Source organism: Phoca vitulina, unplaced genomic scaffold, assembly GCF_004348235.1.
Source record: "Phoca vitulina isolate PV1807 unplaced genomic scaffold, GSC_HSeal_1.0 scaffold5, whole genome shotgun sequence".
Lineage (NCBI taxonomy): Eukaryota > Metazoa > Chordata > Mammalia > Carnivora > Phocidae > Phoca > Phoca vitulina.
Window position 1 is genome coordinate 669,540 of NW_022589708.1, and position 21,324 is coordinate 690,863.

The window sequence follows — 21,324 nt, forward strand, 5'->3', positions numbered from 1 at the left end:
TGCGGGAACTCGCCTGCCGGTGGGAATGCGTGTATGTGTGTGCGTGTCGTGTACAACAGGGAGGTTTGCTTCCTGAGGTTTCCCGCCTCTGTCACTCTCCCTGCTTTTGTCCTTCCGGTCTCTGGTGTCCCTGCCGCCCACTCCCCACTGCTGTGTGGTGAGGCCCTGTTTGGGAGGGGCCTGGCGGGTGGGTCCTGGGGTGCGTGGGGACCCACTTGGGGCAGTCCCTGCACCCACCTTCTGCTGGTCACCAGCGGCCCAGTGCAGGGTCTTCTCCTCTTGTCCTGGCCAGGCTCTGTGGTGAGGACCTGCTGCGGCCTGAGGCCCCCGTTCCATCTGCCAGAGACCCCGGGCCGCTCTGACCCCCACAGCCTCGCAGGGCATGTTGCTGCTGGCGGGTTGTCCTCTCCTGCCTGGACGGCACTATAAATGCTGCCTTTGGTTTGGGTGATGCTGTCCACGTGCTTTTTCTGTTTTTATGTGAAAATTCACAGAAATTTAAAAACCATGCTTCCGGGGAGCTTGGGTGGCTCAGTCACTGAGCGTCTGCCTTCGGCTCAGGTCACGATCCCAGGGTGCTGGGATCGAGCCCCGCATCGGGCTCCCTGCTCAGCGGGGAGCCTGCTTCTCCCTCTCCCACTCCCCCTGCTTGTGTTCCCTCTCTCGCTGTGTCTCTCTCTGTCAAATAAATAAATAAAAATCTTTAAAAAAAATAAAAAAATAAAAACCATGCTTCCTCTCCCACATTTCCAGAACCCTTCCAAATGCCGAGGAACTTCCCTTGTCATCAGTCGCTTGTTTAAGGGACAGAAAGTAGGGGTGCCTGGGTGGCTCAGTGGGTTGAGCAACCTACTCTTGACTTCGGCTCAGGTTTGGTCTCAGGGTTGTGGGATCAAGCCCCCGATCGGGCTCCGTGCTGGGTGTGGAGCCTGCTTGAGATTCCCCCTCTCCCTCCGCCCCTCCTCACCCCTCCCTCTCTTTAAAACAAGAGGGAACAGAAAGGAGGGGCTGAAGCACACCGCTGCTCATCCTAAGTCTTCATCAGGGGCCCTTGGGGGCTTCTCTCCCAGCTTGTTGTTCCTCTCCTCTCCTTTTCTTCTTTTCTTCCTTTTTCTTTACACTGTTTTAAGTGGGCAGCTCAGTGGAACTAGCAGCAGCCCCACTGTTGTCCAGCCACCGCCCCCACCCATCTCCAGAACGTTCTTACCCTGAGAACTGGACTCTCCCCACCAGTGACACCCCCCCAGCTGCTGGTACCACCCTGCTCCGCTCTGTCTGTGCAGTTGACTCCCACAGGTAACTTGCAGCGTGTGTCCTTTTATCCCAATGTCCCCAAGGCTCATCCTGTCGTGTCAGTCTCCTTCCTTTGTAAGGCTGAGCGATACTCCCCGTGTGCGCAGTGCGCACACCGCATGTTGCTCACACATTCGTCCATGGTGGACACTTGGGTCGCTTCCAGCTTTAGCTGTCATGAGGAGCGTTGCTGTGAATGTGGCTCGTCACGCGTCTGCTCGAGCCCCTGCTTCTCAGTTCCTTGGGCTTATTCCCAAATGCGGAGCTGCTGGGCAGTGTAGTAAATCTGTGTTGAATCTCCCGAGGAACACCATGCTGTTTCCATGGCGGCTGCCCCACTTGACCTCGTGCCGGCAGAGGAGAGCTGTGCTGTCTCCGCGTCCTTGCTGGCACCTGTCACTTCTGGGGCTTTTCATGTGGCGTTTTTCCCTTTTTCATGACAGCCCTAATAGGTATGCCCAAGACTATTCTTTTATGAGCTGATTTCTTACTTGTGGAATGAAAACTTCTGCTTTACCATCTTCTCTGTTCCGTTCGATTCCTTTCTAAGGGGCTGTGGGGACGGACACCTGCGGGGACAGACACCTGCGGGGACGGACACCTACGGGTACAGACACAGTGGGGACGGACACCTATAGGGACGGACACCTGCGTGGACGGACAACTGTGTGGAAGGACACCTGCATGGACGGACACCTGCGGGGACAGACACCTGTGGGGAAAGACACCTGTGGGGACAGACACCTATGGGGACAGATGCCTGCGGGGATGGACACCTATGGGGACAGACACAGTGGGGATGGACATCTGCGGGGACGGATACCTATAGGGACGGACACCTGCGGGGATGGACACCTGCAGGGACGGACACCTGTGGGGACGGACACCTGTGGGGACGGACATCTATAGGGACAGACACCTGTGGGGACAGACACCTATAGGGACGGACACCTGCGGGGACGGACACCTGTGGGGATAGATACCTGTGGGGACAGACACCTGTGGGGACAGACACCTGCGGGGAAGGACACCTGAGAGGGCAGGGAACTGCCAGGAAGCAACAACCTCTTCAGGAAATCAGATTATTCAAGTACATTACCCTCCATTTAGCAGTTTTTTGAAGGCTTTAAAAAAAACAAGCCAGATGAATAATTTCAGGATTACATACCCAAAGCAGAACAATTGCTTTTACAATTTACAAAGCATATTACGTGGTCTGTCTCCTGAAGGATTAAATATAGAATTTTTTAAAAAAGATTTTATTTATTTGACAGAGGGTGAGAGAGCACAAGCAGGGGGAGCAGGAGAGGGAGAGGGAGAAGCAGACTCCCCACTGAGCAGGGAGCCCGATGCGGGGCTCCATCCCAGGACCCCGGGATCATGACCTGAGCTGAAGGCAGACGCTTAACCATCCGAGCCACCCGGGCGCCCTGGAGGATTAAATATAAAGAGATTGGTACAGGTGTTCCTATAGTTCCTAGAAAAAAACGTGGATAGCAGTCAAAAAGGTTGATCAAGAAAAGAAAGATTTTTTCTTCATTTCCTTCCAGTTTGTGTGTCTGTTTATGTGTATATGTTAGAATTCTGTGGATTGTATTGTTTTCTGGGTGATTATTCTTTAGCCTGTCCTTAACTGATAGTCACTCTAATAGAGAAGGTAATTAAAGTTACGTGACTCTTTGTTCTAACATAAGAAACGTAGCGTTGTTTCATACTGGCTAGAATCTAGAATCAGTTGGTTTTGAGAAATCTTGACTTTGTGGAAGTAAAGTTTCATGATAATTAGCTAATTTTTATATCTGCCCCCAAATCCTTTTTTGACAGAGGGGACATCTTCATTATGTAATTATAAGTGGAGCATCAGAAACCAATTTTAACAAGTAATCCCTTCCTCTAAACATTTTCTTTCTCAGGAGATAAGACTTCCCAGAGATTACCGGAAGAGAACTGTCATCTTCTGTTCATAGCTGCTCCGTAGTTACTATCCCTGCTCTAAGTTCTGTCATTTGGGGTGTTTTTACTGTTGCTGTTATCTTGCAAACGGCTAAGTCCATGAAGACCATGTTAAACATTTTTACACAGATAATACTAAACATGGAAGATGTGTACTTTTACTTTTAGTCACAAACATGCGAATCAGGAACTTGGAAGAAAGGTTTGTAGGACCAGACTAACCCCAAAGTACCTAGATTAAATGTCTGCCATACAACTTGATTCCTCTTTCCTCCCTAGGTTCACCCCCATTTCTCAGGGTGGGACTTGTCACCTTGAAGCTGAGTTGAGTGTAGATCTCAGTTAACGTTCCTTTGAAGTCACAAGGATGTAGACTTAACGGGACAAGATGCTTATCTCTGCGTTAGACCGTGCGGCAGGCGAGGGTTAGCGAGCCGTCCCATCCGTCCCATATGGTCAGTCCTGCAGACTTCCTGACCGTCTCTTTCTCATTAAGACTCCAGCGTATTTAAGACTGAGAAAGTCTGTAACAGACTTTAAACAGGGGGAATATAGGCATTTTATTTAAAGTTGGTGCTACTCATACTTCGCTTTGCTTATGCAGTTTTCCTGGAAATCTCAGGTTACAGCTCTATTTTTTTTTTTAAGTTTTATTTAAGTAATCTCTGCACCCCACATGGGGCTCAAATTCACAACCCTGAGATCAAGAGTTGTATGCTCTACCGACTGAGCCAGCCAGGTGCCCCTACAGAGCTACTTTAATCATTTGTCCAAGTGGGACCAACCAAGAATTAGATGAAAATTTTCTGAAAAGTGGTTAATTGGATATTTTGCATTTAAAAGAATCTGTTACCTTAAGAATTTATTTGTCTTGTTCTTCACGTTAGCCCATCCTGACATATGTATGTAAACATGTAATTAGGAAATTGTTTTATTATAACTGTTCTTTTATTGTCTGAAAGTGGTGAGCACTTGGGATTAAAGCACATGATTAAAAGTTGTCAATTTTAACAAGCAAACTCAGGTCAGCCTCTTAGTATACTTGCTATGTCAAGCATACAGAAAGAAATAGATATTAAACTTACAGTAAGCAAAGAATGAGTCAGTATTCCAAAAATTATGGCTTAGGATAGTATTCTCATGCAGTCCTAAAACTCAGCGACCCCATTCCATAAGACATCATCTTCCCCCTGGCCCTGCAGTGAGGGTCTGTGTCAGGGAAGGGGGAGGATGTTGACTCTGACAAATACCCAGTCTAGATTCTAAGTGTCCCTCTGTCAGTGGACCCTCTCTTTCTAGCCATGGTCTTGAGAAGTGTGGAGCCCTTACAGTGCATGTGTGGCTGAGTCTGACTCTTCCCGCTCCCCTGGTGGCAAATGGCAGGTCCACTTGGAGAGCACCGATAATAAATAATGTGCACAAATTGTATCCAGATTGGTTCAGTCAGGTTTGAAGAAAGCCTGACGTGTACGAAAATGAGAGTCTGCCACACTGATGTTAATGAGGGGATAATCATTTACATGTCTGAATCACAACTGCCTAGATCCCCAGAGTTACAAGATTAGATTACACACAATTTCAGGAACACCTGTGTAAGGGTTAGGCTTCATCTGACTCTTGGGTAAGAGTGCTGAGTTTTATTGATTTAAGTGAATTAAGTGTGTGCTAGGAAGTGGTCACGTTTTGGGCAGTGGAAAAAGAAATTGGGATTTATTAACTGCTCTTTCTCTCTTTTTTGCCAGATTTAGAAATGGCTGTTGCATACTGGAATTTAGTATTATCTGGAAGGTTTAAATTTTTAGATCTTTGGAACACCTTCTTACTGGTAAGTGTCCTCTGGCTTCTTGCTGTGTGTGCCCAGTGTGATGGGGTCAGCAGATTACGAGGCTGTGTATTCTGACCGAGGCGTTCCGTACGGGCGGTGGGTCGTGGGGGTTCCGTGCGGTGGCCACACGGCGGAGCTCCAAGCAGGCCGTCCCGAGGCCAAGGTCCGAAGCAGCTCAGGGAGCCACACACAGAACCCCCAGCTAGGCTTTCAGATGCCCTGCAGACCTGGGCCGTCATCCATCCGCCACTTTTTCTGAGGAACTCAAACTAATTCTGTGCTTCCTCTGAGAAACTTGGAATTCCTGAAGAAAGCACCAGTCACACACGTCCTGGACGTTGATCCTGGCCCCGGACTGTGGATTGTAACCCGGTGTCCAGCGCGCTCATAGTCTGACACACTTTTAAACGTGTTTACGATGTTCAGAAGGAAAAAGGAGGACTTAGCTGGCCCCTTTGGAGAGTCTGTCCGTGCCGGCGACCGGCCTCTGAGTGGTGCTGGGCCTTCGTGGTGGGGCGGCCCCTCCTTGCCGGGAGTCGGGGTGGGTGTCACAGTGTGGAGCGTGTGGAGCATGGGGTCTCGCTGCAGAACAGTCACATGATGTCGGTGCCCAGACCCAGCGTGTCGCTCCCTCCATGAATGTGTGAGGGGTGCCTTCTCACAGCACAGACCCCGGCCTGGCTGAGGCCCATCCTCCCTCGGGGGGCCCGTGTGAGTAGGGGCCTCCTTGAAGCGGCGTGGGAGAGCCGAGACGCCCATCGCATTTCCTCTGCTCCACCACTTAGTAGTTTGGGGCCGGCGACCTCAGTTGCAGACGTTCCCAGAGATGGGACGGCACCCTCACAGCAGCACCTTGGGAACCCCCCAGAGCCCTAAGCAGGAGAGCGGGTGAAAACTCAGTAGAACGCTCCCAGACACAGTGACCACAGCTGAGTCCAGGCCCGCTGTTGAGCGGGAGAAAGCTGCTGCATGTCCTGGGGTAGCTTTAGATAAATGCACAAGGACAGGCTGAGCGTGGTGCATGGTCCCTTGAGGAGGGGGCACCGTGCTAGGAGGGGAGGGCAGGAGAGGACCGTGGCCGCCAGGACTGCGGGGGGGGGAGCCTTCTGCGAGGTGGCGCATCCCAGCACGGACATGCGGTGTTTTCCACGTGTTTGGTAGATCTCACGTATTGAATCACATGTTTTTAGACCATCACCCCATCCTAGTATAGAAAGAAAGAAATTGTGTCCAAATGCAGTTTGCCTGTTCGTCCTGCATTGTGTCTGAATCAGTGGGGGTTAGGTAGAGATTTGAAGTGCTGCCCTCGTATTTGAAACAGATTATAATCTTGGTATTTTAAATAAGTCTACTTTTCCATATTTGCATGTTGGCACTATGTACCTCCTAAGATTTATCCGGAAGCCTCTTACTGTTCTAACGTCCAGCAGTGTGAGTGGTGGTTCTTAGTCCACATCAGATTGCAGACTGAGCCAACTAGACAGTGGGACGCTGGAGGTCACGTCTGTTTCTCAAGTCTGGTGGGTTTTTTTCTCTTATGTATTAGGAGCATCACAAAAGATCAATCCCAAGGGACACTTGGAACCTTCTGCTAGATTTTGGAAATATGATTGCAGATGATCTGTCTAACTATGACGAAGAAGGTACGGGAAGTCCTGGTGCTTCAGGTGGTGGCCAGAAACGCTGCCGCGCAGGCTGCCTCTCTGCCCCGGGGCGCAGGACGGTGCTGACCAGCTCCAGCCGACCGCGGGCCGCCCCCTCAGGGCAGTGGGGGTAATGGCCGTAATAATGGTTACCCCTTTAGTGTGTCTGTCAACTGCACGAGAGAGAAGTAGGGCTTCAAGATGTAGCTTCAATCCAGAGGAGAGTGTCCCCTAAACTAAGTGTCCCCTAAACTAAAGCATTTCCCAGGTGGCCGTGCACAGAGGTGTTTGGGAGCCGCCGCCCCAGGTACACGATCCTGTGTGACCCCGCGTCATGCTACTGACGTCGGCCTGAAGATTCCAGCTGGTGCTTGACGTAAACGTAGTCACATATCTGTGGCCCCTCCCCCCAGCTATCTCAGGCCAGCCGCTCAGGGAGCATTTGCGTGCCCGCCGCCCGGGGCGCTGGGCCACGGTAGGGAAGGAGGCTCCGTCTCGGCCCGCCCGCCGTGCCCTTCCTCCGTGCCCAGCCTGGAGGCCACCCCCTGGGGCCGCGTCTCACCTCCCTGCTCTTGGTGCTGGCGAGTGAGGGCTCACGGCCCCGGCGTGTGTGTCTGTGGTGGCCTCCGCGCTGGGCACAGAGCAGGGTGGGAGTGAACGGGCGGGTGGTTGACCCTAGACAGGCCCCGCTCCTGGGAGCTTAGCTACGGCGGCGAGACGCGGCTCATCCGCGGAGAAGGAGCCAGCCGCTTGCGGTGAGTGTGCGTCTGGCCGGCGGGGGTGTCCCAGGTTCTTGGGTGGTCCGGGCCACTTGGGAGTGTGGGGGTGGCCTGGGCTGGAGGGGAAAGGCCCCAGGGGGAAAAGGAAGGGCGCCGGGCGGCCAGGAGGCCGTGTTCCGCAGGGAGGGCAGGGGGCCCTGCGGCCAGCCAGCCCCGCCTGCCCTGTTGTTAGAGGCCGTGTCCGCTCGAGCGGGTCTGGCCAGAGCCGGAGAAATGGGTCTCACTGGCCAATTCCTTCAGAGAAACAGGCTGGGAAGCTCACCTGAGTTCTTGCGATACAGACACTGACTGTGAGGAGAATGCTCTGAATACAAAAATATTACTCTAAACTGTTGATTTCTCAAAATACCTGTGTGTTTGCTTTCCCGTAGGAGCATGGCCTGTTCTCATAGATGATTTCGTAGAGTACGCGCGGCCGGTCGTCACGGGCGCTAAGCGCAGCCCTTTCTAGGCAGAAAAGTCAGATGCTGAGAGGAAGGGCCTCCTGCAAGGGGATGCTCGGTCGGTCACTGTGCCCGTGTCGCTGGCCCTGGCAGTCGCCCTCGGCCAGCCGGGCGCTGGACTGACCTCCCCCTGCTACAGAAAGGGCTGAGTTGGACGCCGGAAGGAGCTCCTCAGAAGACACTGCTTCGGGATGCCTGGGGGTGGCTATTACTTTAGGAGGTTTCTGCTTGATTTTTATTATACTTGTGACAAAGTAACGCAGAGCATGCCGTTTAATTCATGATGTACGCTGATTGCCAGCAGTGACCACAGCTCCTGCCAGGGCACCTTGTAATTCCGCTTAAAAAACAGTATTTGTGTCCTCAGCAGGACGCTGTTCTTCTGCAAGTCAAAGCTGGTGTCCGTGTGCCCTACAGAACATCTGACGCGGATTCGAACATTTGATAAACTTGTGCCAGGAATTCGAGATTTCTATTTTCTGAATTATCAAATATCTAGATTTATTAGATCTATTTTTATTTTAATTCCCTGTTGATGTTCACGTGAAAGTCATTCCGTGGTTCTCAGTGTGTGGCGGTTTGCGAGGTGATGGCACGTGTGGGCTGTGACCCTGGGGCGTTACTGTAAACTGGTGACAAGTCGCGGGTCTCTTCCTTCCAATGTCATTTGAATGAGCTTCCTAAAAAATTTTGTAAAGTATGTTTTTTAAAAAAATGTATTTTATTACATTTAAAAAGACATTTTTCCATGAAAAGTATTTCTTTTACAAGCAAAGGGTTACAGATTTAAAAGTCATGTGAGTTGGTTCCTCCCAGCGTCTGAGAGGCCCGTCGCCCGCCCTCCGGCTGTGTGCGTGGTTGCATACATCTCGTTGCCCGAAACACCCGCGGGGAAACCTCCACCTCGTTTCCATCTGAAGCCCGTGCTCGTCACGTTGCTGTCTGATTCTTCCAGTGTTTGCTGGCTGGAGAAGACCGTCCAGCGAGGCCCAGAACCTGCCCTCCGAGCATGGGAGGCCTGTGATGCCACCTGCTTTCCGTTTGGAAAAAGCTGCGTGTTCTAAAAGTCACTGTGTGGACCCTACCTGATGCGTGAAAAGATCTTCATGTCACCAGTGTGCCTGCTGCCGGCCCGCAGCCCTGTGTACGAGACAGAGAGTTGGGGTCACTTCACGGGAGAGAGGAAGCTCACTTTGGATTTTCTGTACATGGACAGTGTGCCTGAAATGTGTGCTTGAGTTGACTTTCACAAACGTGGTTCTGAGTTTCCGGAAGCATCCGTGTCCAATGGGGGGTTTTTGCATACTTGCTGTGTGTGAACTATGTATGCTTTTGGAAAGGAGTCTTTCAAAGAGACAGCAGGCTGTGGAGGGCAGGAAAGGGGGCCTGAGGCCGGGACACCACCGTCGGGGCTGGGGCGGCCCCAGCCCGCTCTCCTGGGCCTGCGCTTCCACGGCAGCAAAGGGACAAACAAGGCTGTCTCTGCCTGCGAGCCTGGGGTCCTAAGAGAGCACTTACTTTGTAGAATAAAAACCTCCACAATTTTAACACATCCTTCGAGGCTTTGTGGCTTCCTGCCATGGAAGTGCTCTGCTCAGACCAGGCTGCGGAGCTTGGGTAATCTCCCACAGATCCTGGGGGTCTGTCGCACCTGTTCGTTCTTAAGATTCAGTTACAGCAGGGGAGGCTCCGTGCAGCTGTTGATCAATAGGTAACAGAACCTTAGTGGTTGGACAAAGGCTCTTCAAAAAACCGTGGGTTTCTTTTTCTTCTATTCTGTGTATTTTAAGGCATGCATGCTATGAAAGTGCTAAGAGCTTCGGAAACATTAAAATAAATTATTTTCTCTGGTGTGGTGGTGTCCTTCCAGTTCTGTCCTCGGCTGCTCAGATGCTGGGTGCCACGGGACCCGCAGGACCACAGCCCCTCTGGGGACACCCCACCCGTGTGCGGCCTGCGCCCCTGCTTAGACAGCCTGGCCGGCGCTCTCCTTTCCATCACCACAGAGTGTGCTCACTAAATGTGGTTGTTTCCATGTGAGAATTAGAGGTTTTCCTTGAGCTGATGGGCATCATATACCAGAACACACTGAAATGCAAACTGTAAATATATTGAGAATACACAAACCACCCAAATATAATAGGCTTAGTAAAGACACGGAGCGCCTGCCAGGAATTTCTGGAAGAGATGGGACCCCGTCTTCCCATGCTGGGGGCGTGTGCGGCACTCTGGCCCTCAGACTCCAGGCTGCGAGGGGGGCTCCAGGCGCACAGCAGGGCTCCATGAATGCTCCCCCACGGGGTGGGGGGTGCCACGCAGGCCGGACGGCATGGAGCTGCTCCTGGCCACTTCACGAAAGGTTTCCACGGCCTCAGAGCCAGCAGAAGAAATGAGCCACAGACCACCTCTTCCTCCAAGTAGCTGTTCGAACGACGCTCCTCCACCCGCGTCGGGTGGTTGTCTGAGTGGAGTGTCTGTCTTGTCCCGCTGGATGGGGAGCGCACAGGCCTCACCCCACAGGACCCTGCTGGATGGAAGACTATTCAGAGCCTCCTTGTAACAAGTGCTGATCGAACACTCCCTGTGCTCAAGTGCACCTCAGTATCTGGTTGTTAGTGAAAGAAATGCTATTCTTACCAGGCATGATTCTCAGATCCAGGTGTGATGGGTCCCACTTCTGTCTGATGAGTGGCCAGGTCCCGCGGGCCCACGGCGGGCGGGGACACTGCTTCCTAACTCCCGACTTCCACCCCAGAGCCTGGTTTGCTCATCCGCACCCCGGCCTCCTCTGCGCGGATCTGGGGATGTCTGCACGCAGGCTGAGGTCCAGAGCCCGGCCCCAGGAGAGCCCACTCGCGCTGCGTGGACGGGGAGCGAGCCCCACACCGCACGGGAGCTAGAGCCGCTCCTCTCCTTGGCCCCGCGCGTTTCCTGGTTTTCTGCCAGACAGTGTGTAATCAAAAAGGTTTTCCAAAAAGTAAAACCGTGCATGGAATGAATGAAACTCAACGTTCTGCTGAGTGAGAGAAGTCGGGCACGAAGGCCACAGAGTCTACGATTCCATTTACTTGAAATGCGAGAGAAGGCCGAGCTGTCGGGGCAGAGGGCACAGGAGCAGGTGCCCGGGAGGGGGCAGGCGGTCGGACGGAGCCCGGGGCGTGCCTGCGGCTCGGCCGTGTGGACTCCACCCCGAAGCTTCAGGAATGTGTGCGCGTCTTCAGAGCGCTGGCAAGGGCTCAGCGCTTAGAGGTCGTGCTCTGCGGGGAGGCGGCCGCAGCTGTTGGGGACGCTGACTAAGCCCCCAGCTCCTGGGCTCCGAGCTGGTGCCTGTGCTGACGCGGGAGGGAGGGACGGCGTCCACGTGGCTCCTCGGCCAGCGCGGGAGCAGAGGGGGCCAGGGAGGTTCTCATTGGTGCTGCCCGCGGCGGGGACAGACGAGGCGTGCCGGCCGTTCCGGGAGCTCCTGAGAGCGGCACGATGAGCACGGCAGAGGTCGGTGGGACGCACTGAAGGCCGCTGCCGCGAAGCCAAGGGCCAGAGGAACGGCCGCGCCATGGAGAAGTTCAAGGCTGCCATGCTGCTGGGGGCCGTGGGGGACGCGCTCGGGCACAGAAACGCCCACAAGGACAGCAGTGCCTTGGGCAGGAAGGTCCAGGAGGGGCCGCAGACAAGCGGGGACCTGGACCACCTGCTCCTCTCCCCAGAGACGTGGCCCGTGAGCGACAACACCATCATGCACCTGACGACGGCCGGGGCCCTGACCACAGGTGAGCCGCCCCCACCCCCGCCGGCCCCCCCCTCCCCGCACCAGCGCCCCTTCGCGCGGCCCCTACAGGTCGTGTCACTCTGTCTGCCGTCAGCCTCCGAAATCGTGACTCTTGGTTCCTGTCTGTAAACGTGTCTCCAGAGTGAAACCACTTGAATCTCTCACTTTGGGGCTGTTTGGGGAGAGCATTCAACCTTTCACGGCAGACAGTAAGCCCTCCGATCTTTTTTTTCAAAAGAATAGAAAATAATAAGCCCGTTTGAAATTTGGACCCATTAAGATAATATTGTTTGGGGATTACTTCTAAATCCCAATGAATTTGAGTCAAAACGCCATCTCCCAAAATAGGATTCAGATATCTCCTTAAACAGAGCGCGTCCTGGGGAGATGCGGTGAATCTGGGGGCCGGGGGCGGGGAGGGAGCAGGTGGACGGCAGGGCCGCGTGTTTGCACGACTTACAGATAAGCGCGGCTTTCCCACAAGGTTCAGGCCACCAGCCTGTGTGTGCTATCAGTGAGCGGCTGCAAAGTGAACGTCCGGGGTGACCATGAGGCAATGAGGCCCGGCCTCGGGCCCGCGCCGTGCGCTCGCTCAGCTTAGCTCTGTGCTCATCCTGCAGGAATGCTGGCCGCGCCGCGGCTGTTCCAAAATAACCCGGGCGAGGGCTGGGGCACACAGATAAGATAGCGTCGTGGCGCGTTGAGTGGTGGGGTGCCTCTCTGAGTCTACACAACCGTGACATCCGAGTATTTCCAGTTTCTCGTGTTCTCAGGCTAACCGAAGCAGGGACGCCCGCCCGCCGGCCCCAAGACCCTGCCGGCGTGCGTGTCTCCCAGAGCAGAGCCCTGCGTATTTGGGCTGCACGCAGCTGGTCCTTGCTTCCTCCACGGGGTCTGTGGCCGGGCACGTGTGCTCGGTCCCCCACGTCCTGCGCTCGTCTCTTTGGTGAGGGCAGAGTCCACGGCGTGTCTGCAGTCGCCAGCCGTCCAGGACCTGCTCTCTGAGATTAGATTAAGCCCTCTTGACAGAAATAGAACAGAATCTGCCCCAATGTGAAATGTGGGAGGACAGGGGTGTTTGGGGCCTTGTTTCCAGACAGACACGTGCCCCCCGCCTCCGGCCGTGGGCGGGGGGCCGCTGTGACCTCAGCACCGTCTGGCCCGGCAGCCTTGAGGGGACGCTGGTGAAGACCGCCCCTGACTCTGAGCCTCCAGGAGCTCAGCAGGCATATTTTTTTCCAAGTCACTAAAAATCTAAGTTGAAATTTTATTTAAATGTAGTTGTCAAACAGCTGGATCTTTTTTCAATAAATAGCAAATTGTTGGGGCGCCTGGGTGGCTCAGTCGTTAAGCGTCTGCCTTCGGCTCAGGTCATGATCCCAGGGTCCTGGGATCGAGCCCCGCGTTGGGCTCCCTGCTCGGTGGGAAGCCTGCTTCTCCCTCTCCCACTCCCCCTGCTTGTGTTCCCTCTCTTGCTGTGTCTCTCTGTCAAATAAGTAAAATCTTTATTAAAAAGTAGCAAATTGTAGCCTATAAAGGGGCCTCTGAGCCCCGTTCGCGGGGACCACCAGCCCCGGTTGCTCTGACCCTGCCCGTGTCCTCGTCTGACCCTCACATCACCCTGAGGGCTGACATCGTTATTACAGCCCGTCCAGACACAGGCACGCACAGAGAGGGGTCGGGTAGCCGGCGCGATGCCCCACAGCCACGGCGTGAGCAGGGACAGGACCAGATAACTCGCTTCCAACACACCAGCTCCTCAGCGCCGTCCCGACCGCCTGCTGTCAGTGGCCACACAGGGACCTCGAGGATCCTGACGGACGGTGGTTCTTCACCACTTTTCCTAAAGACCCGCAGACTTCCATCAAGTGGGTTGGCATTTTCAAGTGCGTCCCTCTGTTCCGTGCTGTGAGGCCGTGGGGTCCTGCCGTTGTGAGGGAGATGCCAGGTCATGGACAGCCCGCGTGACCTCCTACTTTGGGCCGTGTCTCTGGCACATGCAGAATTGGACGAGATCAGATCCTGGCCCTGGAAGCGGTGTCCTGTACCCCATAGGCCGGTGGGCAATCAGTCTCCACAGCGTGCCCCGCTGCTCACTGCACACACCACAGGCTGGTGTGTGTGTGGCCCTGTGCCCGTCGCTCAAGGATGGGGAGGGGGCTCCGCCTCGGAGGCGCTGGGGCCTGGCACTCCCTGGCCCTAAAACTCGTGAGCTTGCTTTCCCTCCTGCCCTTCGGGATGTTGATGCCTTCGTTACAGGGTTAAGTGAGATTAAGTGGGGCAGTGCGTGCACGCAATCAATTATTAAGGGAAGATGGCTCATGGCAAGGTAGTTAATGCCTGTCTTTCTAAGTGTCCTGGTCTGAGGGTCAGCAGCTCCATCTGCCGTGGCCACACAGGAGGAGTGGGGGCGTGAGCCCACTGGGGACCACGGCAGGTGCCACGGGCGTGTCCTGCCTGCAGAGGAACGTGGGCCTGGCCCACATGTGAGCAGACCAAGCCTGTCCAGACTCACCCTCTCTCTTCCTCCATCACTGGCTCCCTGATGGTAACAGCATTTTGAAAAGTTGACATTTTTACTACAAAGCAAGTTGATAAGGGTAGTGTGCCTTTTCTTTATGGTGACATTGGTTGGGAGACATGTCTCTGAGGAGATTGGGTGGGAAGGCGGAGAAGAATGGGCTGGAAAGCCATGTCACAAAGTGGAGAAACTCTGACAAGGGGTCCACGGCATTGCAGCTTTGGAAAATCCGCTTCTAGTTTGAATTTTAACCTGAAACAAACAGAAGACTGTTTGTTGCCGTTTTGTTTTGTTTTTTTGTTTTGTTTTGTTTTAAAGATTTTATTTATTTATTTGACAGAGAGAGACACAGCGAGAGAGGGAACACAAGCAGGGGGAGTGGGGGAGGGAGAAGCAGGCTTCCCACCGAGCAGGGAGCCCCATGTGGGACTCGATCCCAGGACCCTGGGATCATGACCTGAGCCGAAGGCAGACGCTTAACGACTGAGCCACCCAGCCGCCCTGTTGCCGTTTTGTTTTTAAGGAGGTTTTTTTTTTTTTTCTTTGAGAAGGATGTGATTCCAGAATAAAATGAATTATTTGAGGGACTCTGGAAAGGCCAGCCTTGCTAACCCAGATCGAGCTAAGACAGGCTGCTTGTAAGGGAGGTGCTGGTGCCCCAGGGTCAGGACGACCCCCGCGGCTGCGTGCCCCGCCAAGCCCACTCCTCCCGCCCCTGGGTGGGCCACACACTCTCCATCCCCACTCAGACCCGGGCCACGCATGGTGCGTCCCATAGGACGCCCGCCATGTGGAGCTGGGGACAGAAGGACTGAGGACCGAGTCCTGCTTCCAGAGCTTCAGGGCCCGAGGGCCCACCGGCCCTGATGGTGGCAGGAAGCGCGGCTCCAGTCCCAGAGCAGGGAGAGACTTGGCGAGTGCACCTGTCTCCCTCACCCCGACATGGGAGTCCGGCCCTGGGGTGGCCGAGAGGGGGCTCCCTCCTTCCGTCCTCCCCTCTCACACAACCCCCAAAAGTTGGGGTATGCGCCCCACGCAAAAGAGGGCAGTCCTGGCTCCTGAGGCCAACCCGAAGGCCTGAAATGCAGTTTGGGTACAGAATGAGTTTGCTGGTGGCTGTGAAAGTCACATTGGCGCCCTCCACCTGCCCAGCTGGCCCAGCACAGCAGCCCCTCCACCACCTGGCCCTGCTCTCTGATGGAACAAGGCAAATGGGACCCCACATTTGGACTTTGTGGCCTCCATCCACCATGCTGCACATTTATTTGATGACAGCAATGTTCAGGCCTTGCCCTCGAACTCCGTTTACCATCATCTCTGGCCTCGGGCAAGTGGCATAACCCACTGAGCCTTACCTGTAACCCCAACACGACAAGACTGGCGGTGTTGGGGGTGGCGCCTGCAACCATCTAGGGGCAGTGCCCCCCAGACAGCAGGTGGACAGTGCCTTAGCTCCTCTGCCTTCCACGTCCCTGAGCCTCGAGGGACTTGAGACCACGCTTGTCCCCAGGATGCCGTCCCACACTGGGTGCGGTTTGGGACAAACTGGGTCTGCATTGGCTGCTTCACAGGAGGGAGAAGGCAGACGGAAGTGCAGGGGTTCAGCTCCCTGTGTGGAGACACGGGCTTGTGAAACCCCAAGGAAGAGGCAGATCTCAGGCCGGTTTGTCCTCATGTGGATAGAACTGTTGGCAGGAGATGAGGACTGTGGGTTTTGTCTAGATTCTCCTGTGTAACCAGAATGAAAAACACAATCACAAACTGTAATATCTGAATTCTATGTACAATCTAGAGTGAACTGTGTGCATGCTGCACGTCTCTAGGGAGCCAGGACTATGGGAGGTGGGTCGCCAGAAGCCTTCTCCTCTTCTACCCACGTGGGGATGCGGAGCTTCCTGCCGCCCCGGAGGCTTCCTGCTCAGTCTGACCCCGTCCTCCTCTTTCCTCCCCAGACTACTGGTGCCTGGACGACCTGTACCGGGAGATGGTGAGACGCTACGTGGAAGTCCTTGAGAAGCTTCCGGAACATTGGGCAGATCCAGCTACCCTGGAAGGCTGCTCGCAGCTGAAGCCGGATAACTACCTCCTCGCCTGGCACACACCTTTCAACGAGAAGGGTCAGGGAATGCTTTCTTGCCCCCGTAAAGTGCGTGCTGGACAGCCGTCTGGACACTAACCTGTGTGTCGTCCACTAACCAGCAGCACTGCAGGTTTGCGCAGCAGAGAGGGACGGGCTGGGGCCCCTTTGGGCCGCAGCGTGCCGCCCAGCTGTCTGCTGGACACCAACCCTGGGTTCATCTTAAGGAATACTTTGGACTGCTTTCCCTTTAAGTTTGTATTTTGCCAAAGAGTCAGGAAAACATATACTAGCAACATAAAGGTTTGTCTCTAGGATGTGTTTAGAGGTGACATACTTACGCAGTCAAAGTCTCTGCCTCCATAGCACCTGCTCTTGGGTCCTAGACCTACCCCTCTAGGTTTATAGAGGACGAACTTGCCCCTTGGGGTTTCTACTGAGGATGGACCTCCCCTTGGGGTTTATACTGAGGTTGGACCCCTGTCTGGGTTTATACTGAGGACGGACCCCCCCTTGGGGTTTATACTGAGGTTGGACCCCTGTCTGGGTTTATACTGAGGATGGACACCCCCTTGGGGTTTATACTGAGGATGGACACCCCCTTGGGGTTTATACTGAGGATGGACCCCTGTCTGGGTTTATACTGAGGTTGGCATCCAATCATGTTACTTGGCATGAAAGAAGCAGGAAAATATAATCTATATTGAGGAGAAAACTCAATAAATCAAAACCAATTAAACCTGATGTAGAGGTTAGAGTTATCAAACAGGTATAAAATAGTATGTATTCCATAGGTTGAAAAGTTAAGTAAGGACATGGACGTATAAAAAGAACCTAAATCACATTTCCAGACAAAACACTACAATGTCTGACTTTCTAAATGCATTGGCTGAGATTAACAGCAGATTAGGCATTTCAGAAGAAAAACCTGATGAGTCTGAAGGCATGGCAATAGAAACAACCCAGAAGGGGGCACAGAGAAAAAAGAGTCCAAAAGTATGAGAAGAGCACCAGTGAGCCATAGGCAACTTACAGCAACCTCACGTGCCTGTGACAGGGCTCCGCACAGAGCGGAGGGCAACAAAATGATTTGAAGAAATGGTGGCCAAAATCTCAGAAGACACGAACAGACATTTCTGCAAAGAAGACATCCAAACGGCCAACAGACACACGAAAAAGTGCTCCACATCGCTTGGCATCAGGGAAATCCAAATCAAAACCTCAATGAGATACCACCTCACAGCAGTCAGAATGGCTAAAATTAACAAGTCAGGAAACGACAGATGTTGGCGGGGATGCAGAGAAAGGGGAACCCTCCTACACTGTTGGTGGAAATGCAAGCTGGTGCAGCCACTCTGGAAAACAGTATGGAGGTTCCTCAAAAAGTTGAAAATAGAGCTACCTTACGACCCAGCAATTACACTACTGGGTATTTACCCCAAAGATACAAATGTAGGGATCCGAAGGGTTACATGCACCCCGATGTTTATAGCAGCAATGTCCACAATAGCCAAACTGTGGAAAGAGCCAAGATGTCCATCAACAGATGAATGGATAAAGAAGATGTGGTATATATATACAATGGAATATTATGCAGCCATCAAAAGGAATGAGATCTTGCCATTTGCAACGATGTGGATGGAACTGGAGGGTATTATGCTAAGGGAAATAAATCAGAGAAAGAAAATTATCATATGATCTCACTGATATGTGGAATTTAAGAAAAAAAAAGATGAACAAAGGGAAAGGGAAGAAAAAATAAAATAAGATGAAATCAGAGAGGGAGACAAACCATAAGAGACTCTTAACTCTAGGAAACAGACTGAGGGTTGCTGGAGGGGAGGGGGGTGGGGGGAGGGGGTAACTGGGGGATGGGCATGAAGGAGGGCACATGATGCAATGAGCACTGGGTGTTACATGCAACAGATGAATCACTGAGCTCTACCTCTGAAACCAATAATACACTGTATGTTAGCTAACTTGAATTTTAATAAAACCCCCCAAAAAAGGAAAAAAAAAGAAATAGTGCCCAAAATCTCTCCAAATTTGATGAAAACTGTAAACCCACAGATTGAAGAAACTCAGTAACTTCCAAGCACAGAAACATGGGGAACACTACACTATGGCACACGGCATTCAAATTTCTCCAAACTAATAATAAGGAGAAAACCGCGCTGTGTGCTGCCAGCCCAGGGAGGAGGGTGTGGGTCTCTTGTGAGAAGCAGGTCATGTAGGCACAAACACTCACCTGGAGTTCTCCCAGAACAGAGTCTTACAGAAGCAATGGCCACATAGCCCTTTCCAGGCAAACAGAAGCTAAAGGCTTCTTCACCAGCAGTCACAGTGTGAGGAAGGTTAAGGGACGGCCGTCATTCGGGCAGAAGGAACCGAGCACAGAATGGAATCCACAGGAGAAGAACTTCGATGGAAATCGTAATCACATGGCTAAATAGGGAAGAATTTGTAACTTACTATTGAAATCTCTTTAAAGGATCATCGACTTCAAAAACTAGTCGTGTACTGCGGGTTTATAAAGTGCTCGCGAGCAGGTGTCGGACGCAGCGTGGTGGAGGCCGGCTGGGGAGGGTGGAGGTGAGCGGCCCCACGGTCCTTGTCCGAGGCGTGAGGGGGCTGTGGTAAGTTACAGGCGGGGTACTCAGTCCCAAAGCAACTACTAACATCACAAGACAGTTGTAACTAATAAGCAAACGAAAGAGAAAGTGGAATCTTTTAGAAGTATTTGCCAGGGAAGCCGCCGCAAGTGACCCGTGTCCCAGCCTGGAACGCTCCCGTCTGGGGAGACCAGGTGCAAGGTTGTCCCTTGGCCTTGGACCTTCCACCTCATCAGGGGAAAACTTCCGCTATTTCAGGTATGCAGTGACCTTCCCTGAACTGCTGAGCGTCACACAGCCCTAACCAACGCCGCTGGAGTGGCTGCCCCGCGGGGAGAGAACGGGCCTCTGCTGCAGCACGAGCCCCACCTCGGCTTCAGGACGCGCCGCCACGGGAGAGCAGAGCATGCTCCCAATGCGGCTTTTCCTGCGTGTCTTCTCTTTCCAGGGAGGGAAGCGTCAACCCTGCGTCCCTGTGTTACGTCCTCCTCTGGCAGAGACCAGAGACCAGAGAAGAGGGCCGAGGCCTGAGGGCTCCTCCTTGTGGTGGCGGGCGTTGCCCCCACATGGTGGGCATCTTACCTCACTGCTCAGGAATATTCGACCCAAAATAGGCAGACAAGAGAGAAAAGGAAGCAAAAACAGGACGACAGACTTGACCCTGATCACATCAGTAATCACATCTAATGTAAATGGTCTAAAGACTCCAAATAAATGGCAGGGGCTCAGGTGGGAGGAAGAAGCAAGTCCCAGCTCTAGGCTGCTCATGGGAAATGCACTTTACATATGAAGGCACGGGTAGGTTAGTCGGAGGAAGGGTTCACCATGCGAACACCAGGTGGAGGAAAGCTTGCTCTGTTAATATCACAAAAAGCAAGTTTTGGAGCAAAGACCATTGCCGGGGAAAAGAAGGCAATTTCTTTTTTTTTTTTTTTTTTTTTTAAGATTTTTATTTATTTTTTGACAGAGAGAGAGAGACAGCGAGAGAGGGAACACAAGCAGGGGGAGAGGGAGAGGGAGAAGCAGGCTTCCCTGCCGAGCAAGGAACCCGATGTGGGACTCGATCCCAGGAACCCGGGACATGACCTGAGCCGAAGGCAGACGCTAAACGGCTGAGCCACCCAGGCGCCCCAAGAAGGCAATTTCATCATGACAACGCACCCGTTCACCAGGAAGACACAGCCAACCCAAGCATTCGTGTACTAACAACGAAGCTATACAATGTAGGAGGCTGAAGCCGATAGAACTGCAAGAGAAATAGACAAACCCATAATTGTGGGCAGAGAATCAATATTAAGGCCTCAATATTCACATTGAGAGACTGGAGAATAAAGGGCAAATTAAACCCTTCAGATCCAAGTGGAAATCAGTGCCACAAAACAACAACAACAACAACAACAAAAAGACAAACAGAGAAAATTGACAAAATCAAATGCTGGTTCTTTAGGAAGATGAAGAAGTTGACGAACCTAGAGCCAGACCAGTCAGGACAAAAGGGGACCCAAAGTGCCAGCGTCCAGCGGAGAGGCGATCTCCGCTGGAAGATCATTTGACAGGAAATAAGGGAATATTATTAAAAATTCGTTCCAATAAATTTAACAACTTAGATGAAATGGACAAGTTCCTCGAAGGACACAAACTGCCAAAGGTTACTCGAGAGGAAGTAGATCATCTAAATAGCACTATATCTGAGAGAAACTACAAAGAAAACCCCAGGCTCAGACGGCCTCACTGGAAAATTCTACCAAACAGCTAGAGAAGAAAGAGAACCAGTTGCACACAACTCTCCCAGGGAACTGAAGGGGACACATGCTCCCCAAATTCATCCTGCTCTCCAGAAGACGGTTGAAAGAATAAAACAGCAAATCACAGATTGGGAGAAAATACTTGCAAAGCACACATCTGATAAATACTCAGAACTCTTAAAACTTAATAAGAAAACAAACAACCCAAAACAGAAACAAGAGAAATACTTAAGCGAGCAATTCCCCCAGGAAGAGACAGGAGTGGCCAACAAGCACATGAAAACATGCTCAGCACGATTATTCTTAGGAAACGAGACACCACCACGTATGCTGTCATGGAAAGACTGACCGTGAAGAGCATCAGGAGCGAAGAGGAGCTGCCGGTGGGACCTAGAACATGACAACCACTTTGGAAGCCAGTGTGGCAGCTCCTCCTCTCATCCGTCGGGTGAGCTAAACGGTCCAGTCCGAGGAGTCTGCCCGCGAGAAAAGAAAGCGCGTGTCCGTAAAAGATTTGGTTAAGAGTGTTCACAGGTCGTCCACCAATGGAAACAGCCTAGGCATCAGCAGGTGTCCGCAGGTGTCAGCAGGTGGGAGGCCAGGTGTTGGCAGGTGTCAGTAGGTGGGAGGCCAGGTGTCAGCAGGTGGGAGGGCAGGTGTCAGCAGG

At 52.9% G+C, this 21,324-nt stretch overlaps 2 protein-coding genes across 5 annotated transcripts in view; both read left to right on the forward strand.

Moving 5' to 3' along the window:
* DCUN1D2 (defective in cullin neddylation 1 domain containing 2) overlaps positions 1-9,781 on the forward strand; it is a 30,483-nt gene extending 20,702 nt beyond the window's left edge. The window contains exons 5-7 of one of the 4 annotated variants that reach the window (XM_032402565.1): positions 4,989-5,071; positions 6,618-6,844; positions 7,865-9,781. In XM_032402565.1, the coding sequence (XP_032258456.1) occupies positions 4,989-5,071; positions 6,618-6,844; positions 7,865-7,889 (335 nt within the window). In that variant the 3' untranslated portion in view covers positions 7,890-9,781. Of the gene's footprint in view, positions 1-3,525 lie in introns of all 4 variants that reach the window. The other 3 variants (XM_032402566.1, XR_004299173.1, XR_004299174.1) reach the window with 3 other exon arrangements.
* Positions 9,782-11,103: 1,322 nt separating this feature from the next.
* Positions 11,104-21,324, forward strand: part of ADPRHL1 (ADP-ribosylhydrolase like 1) — a 17,460-nt gene continuing 7,239 nt past the window's right edge. The window contains exons 1-2 of the mRNA XM_032402567.1: positions 11,104-11,703; positions 16,176-16,340. Coding sequence (XP_032258458.1) covers positions 11,490-11,703; positions 16,176-16,340 — 379 coding nt within the window. The 5' untranslated portion in view covers positions 11,104-11,489. The remainder of the gene's footprint in view (positions 11,704-16,175; positions 16,341-21,324) is intronic.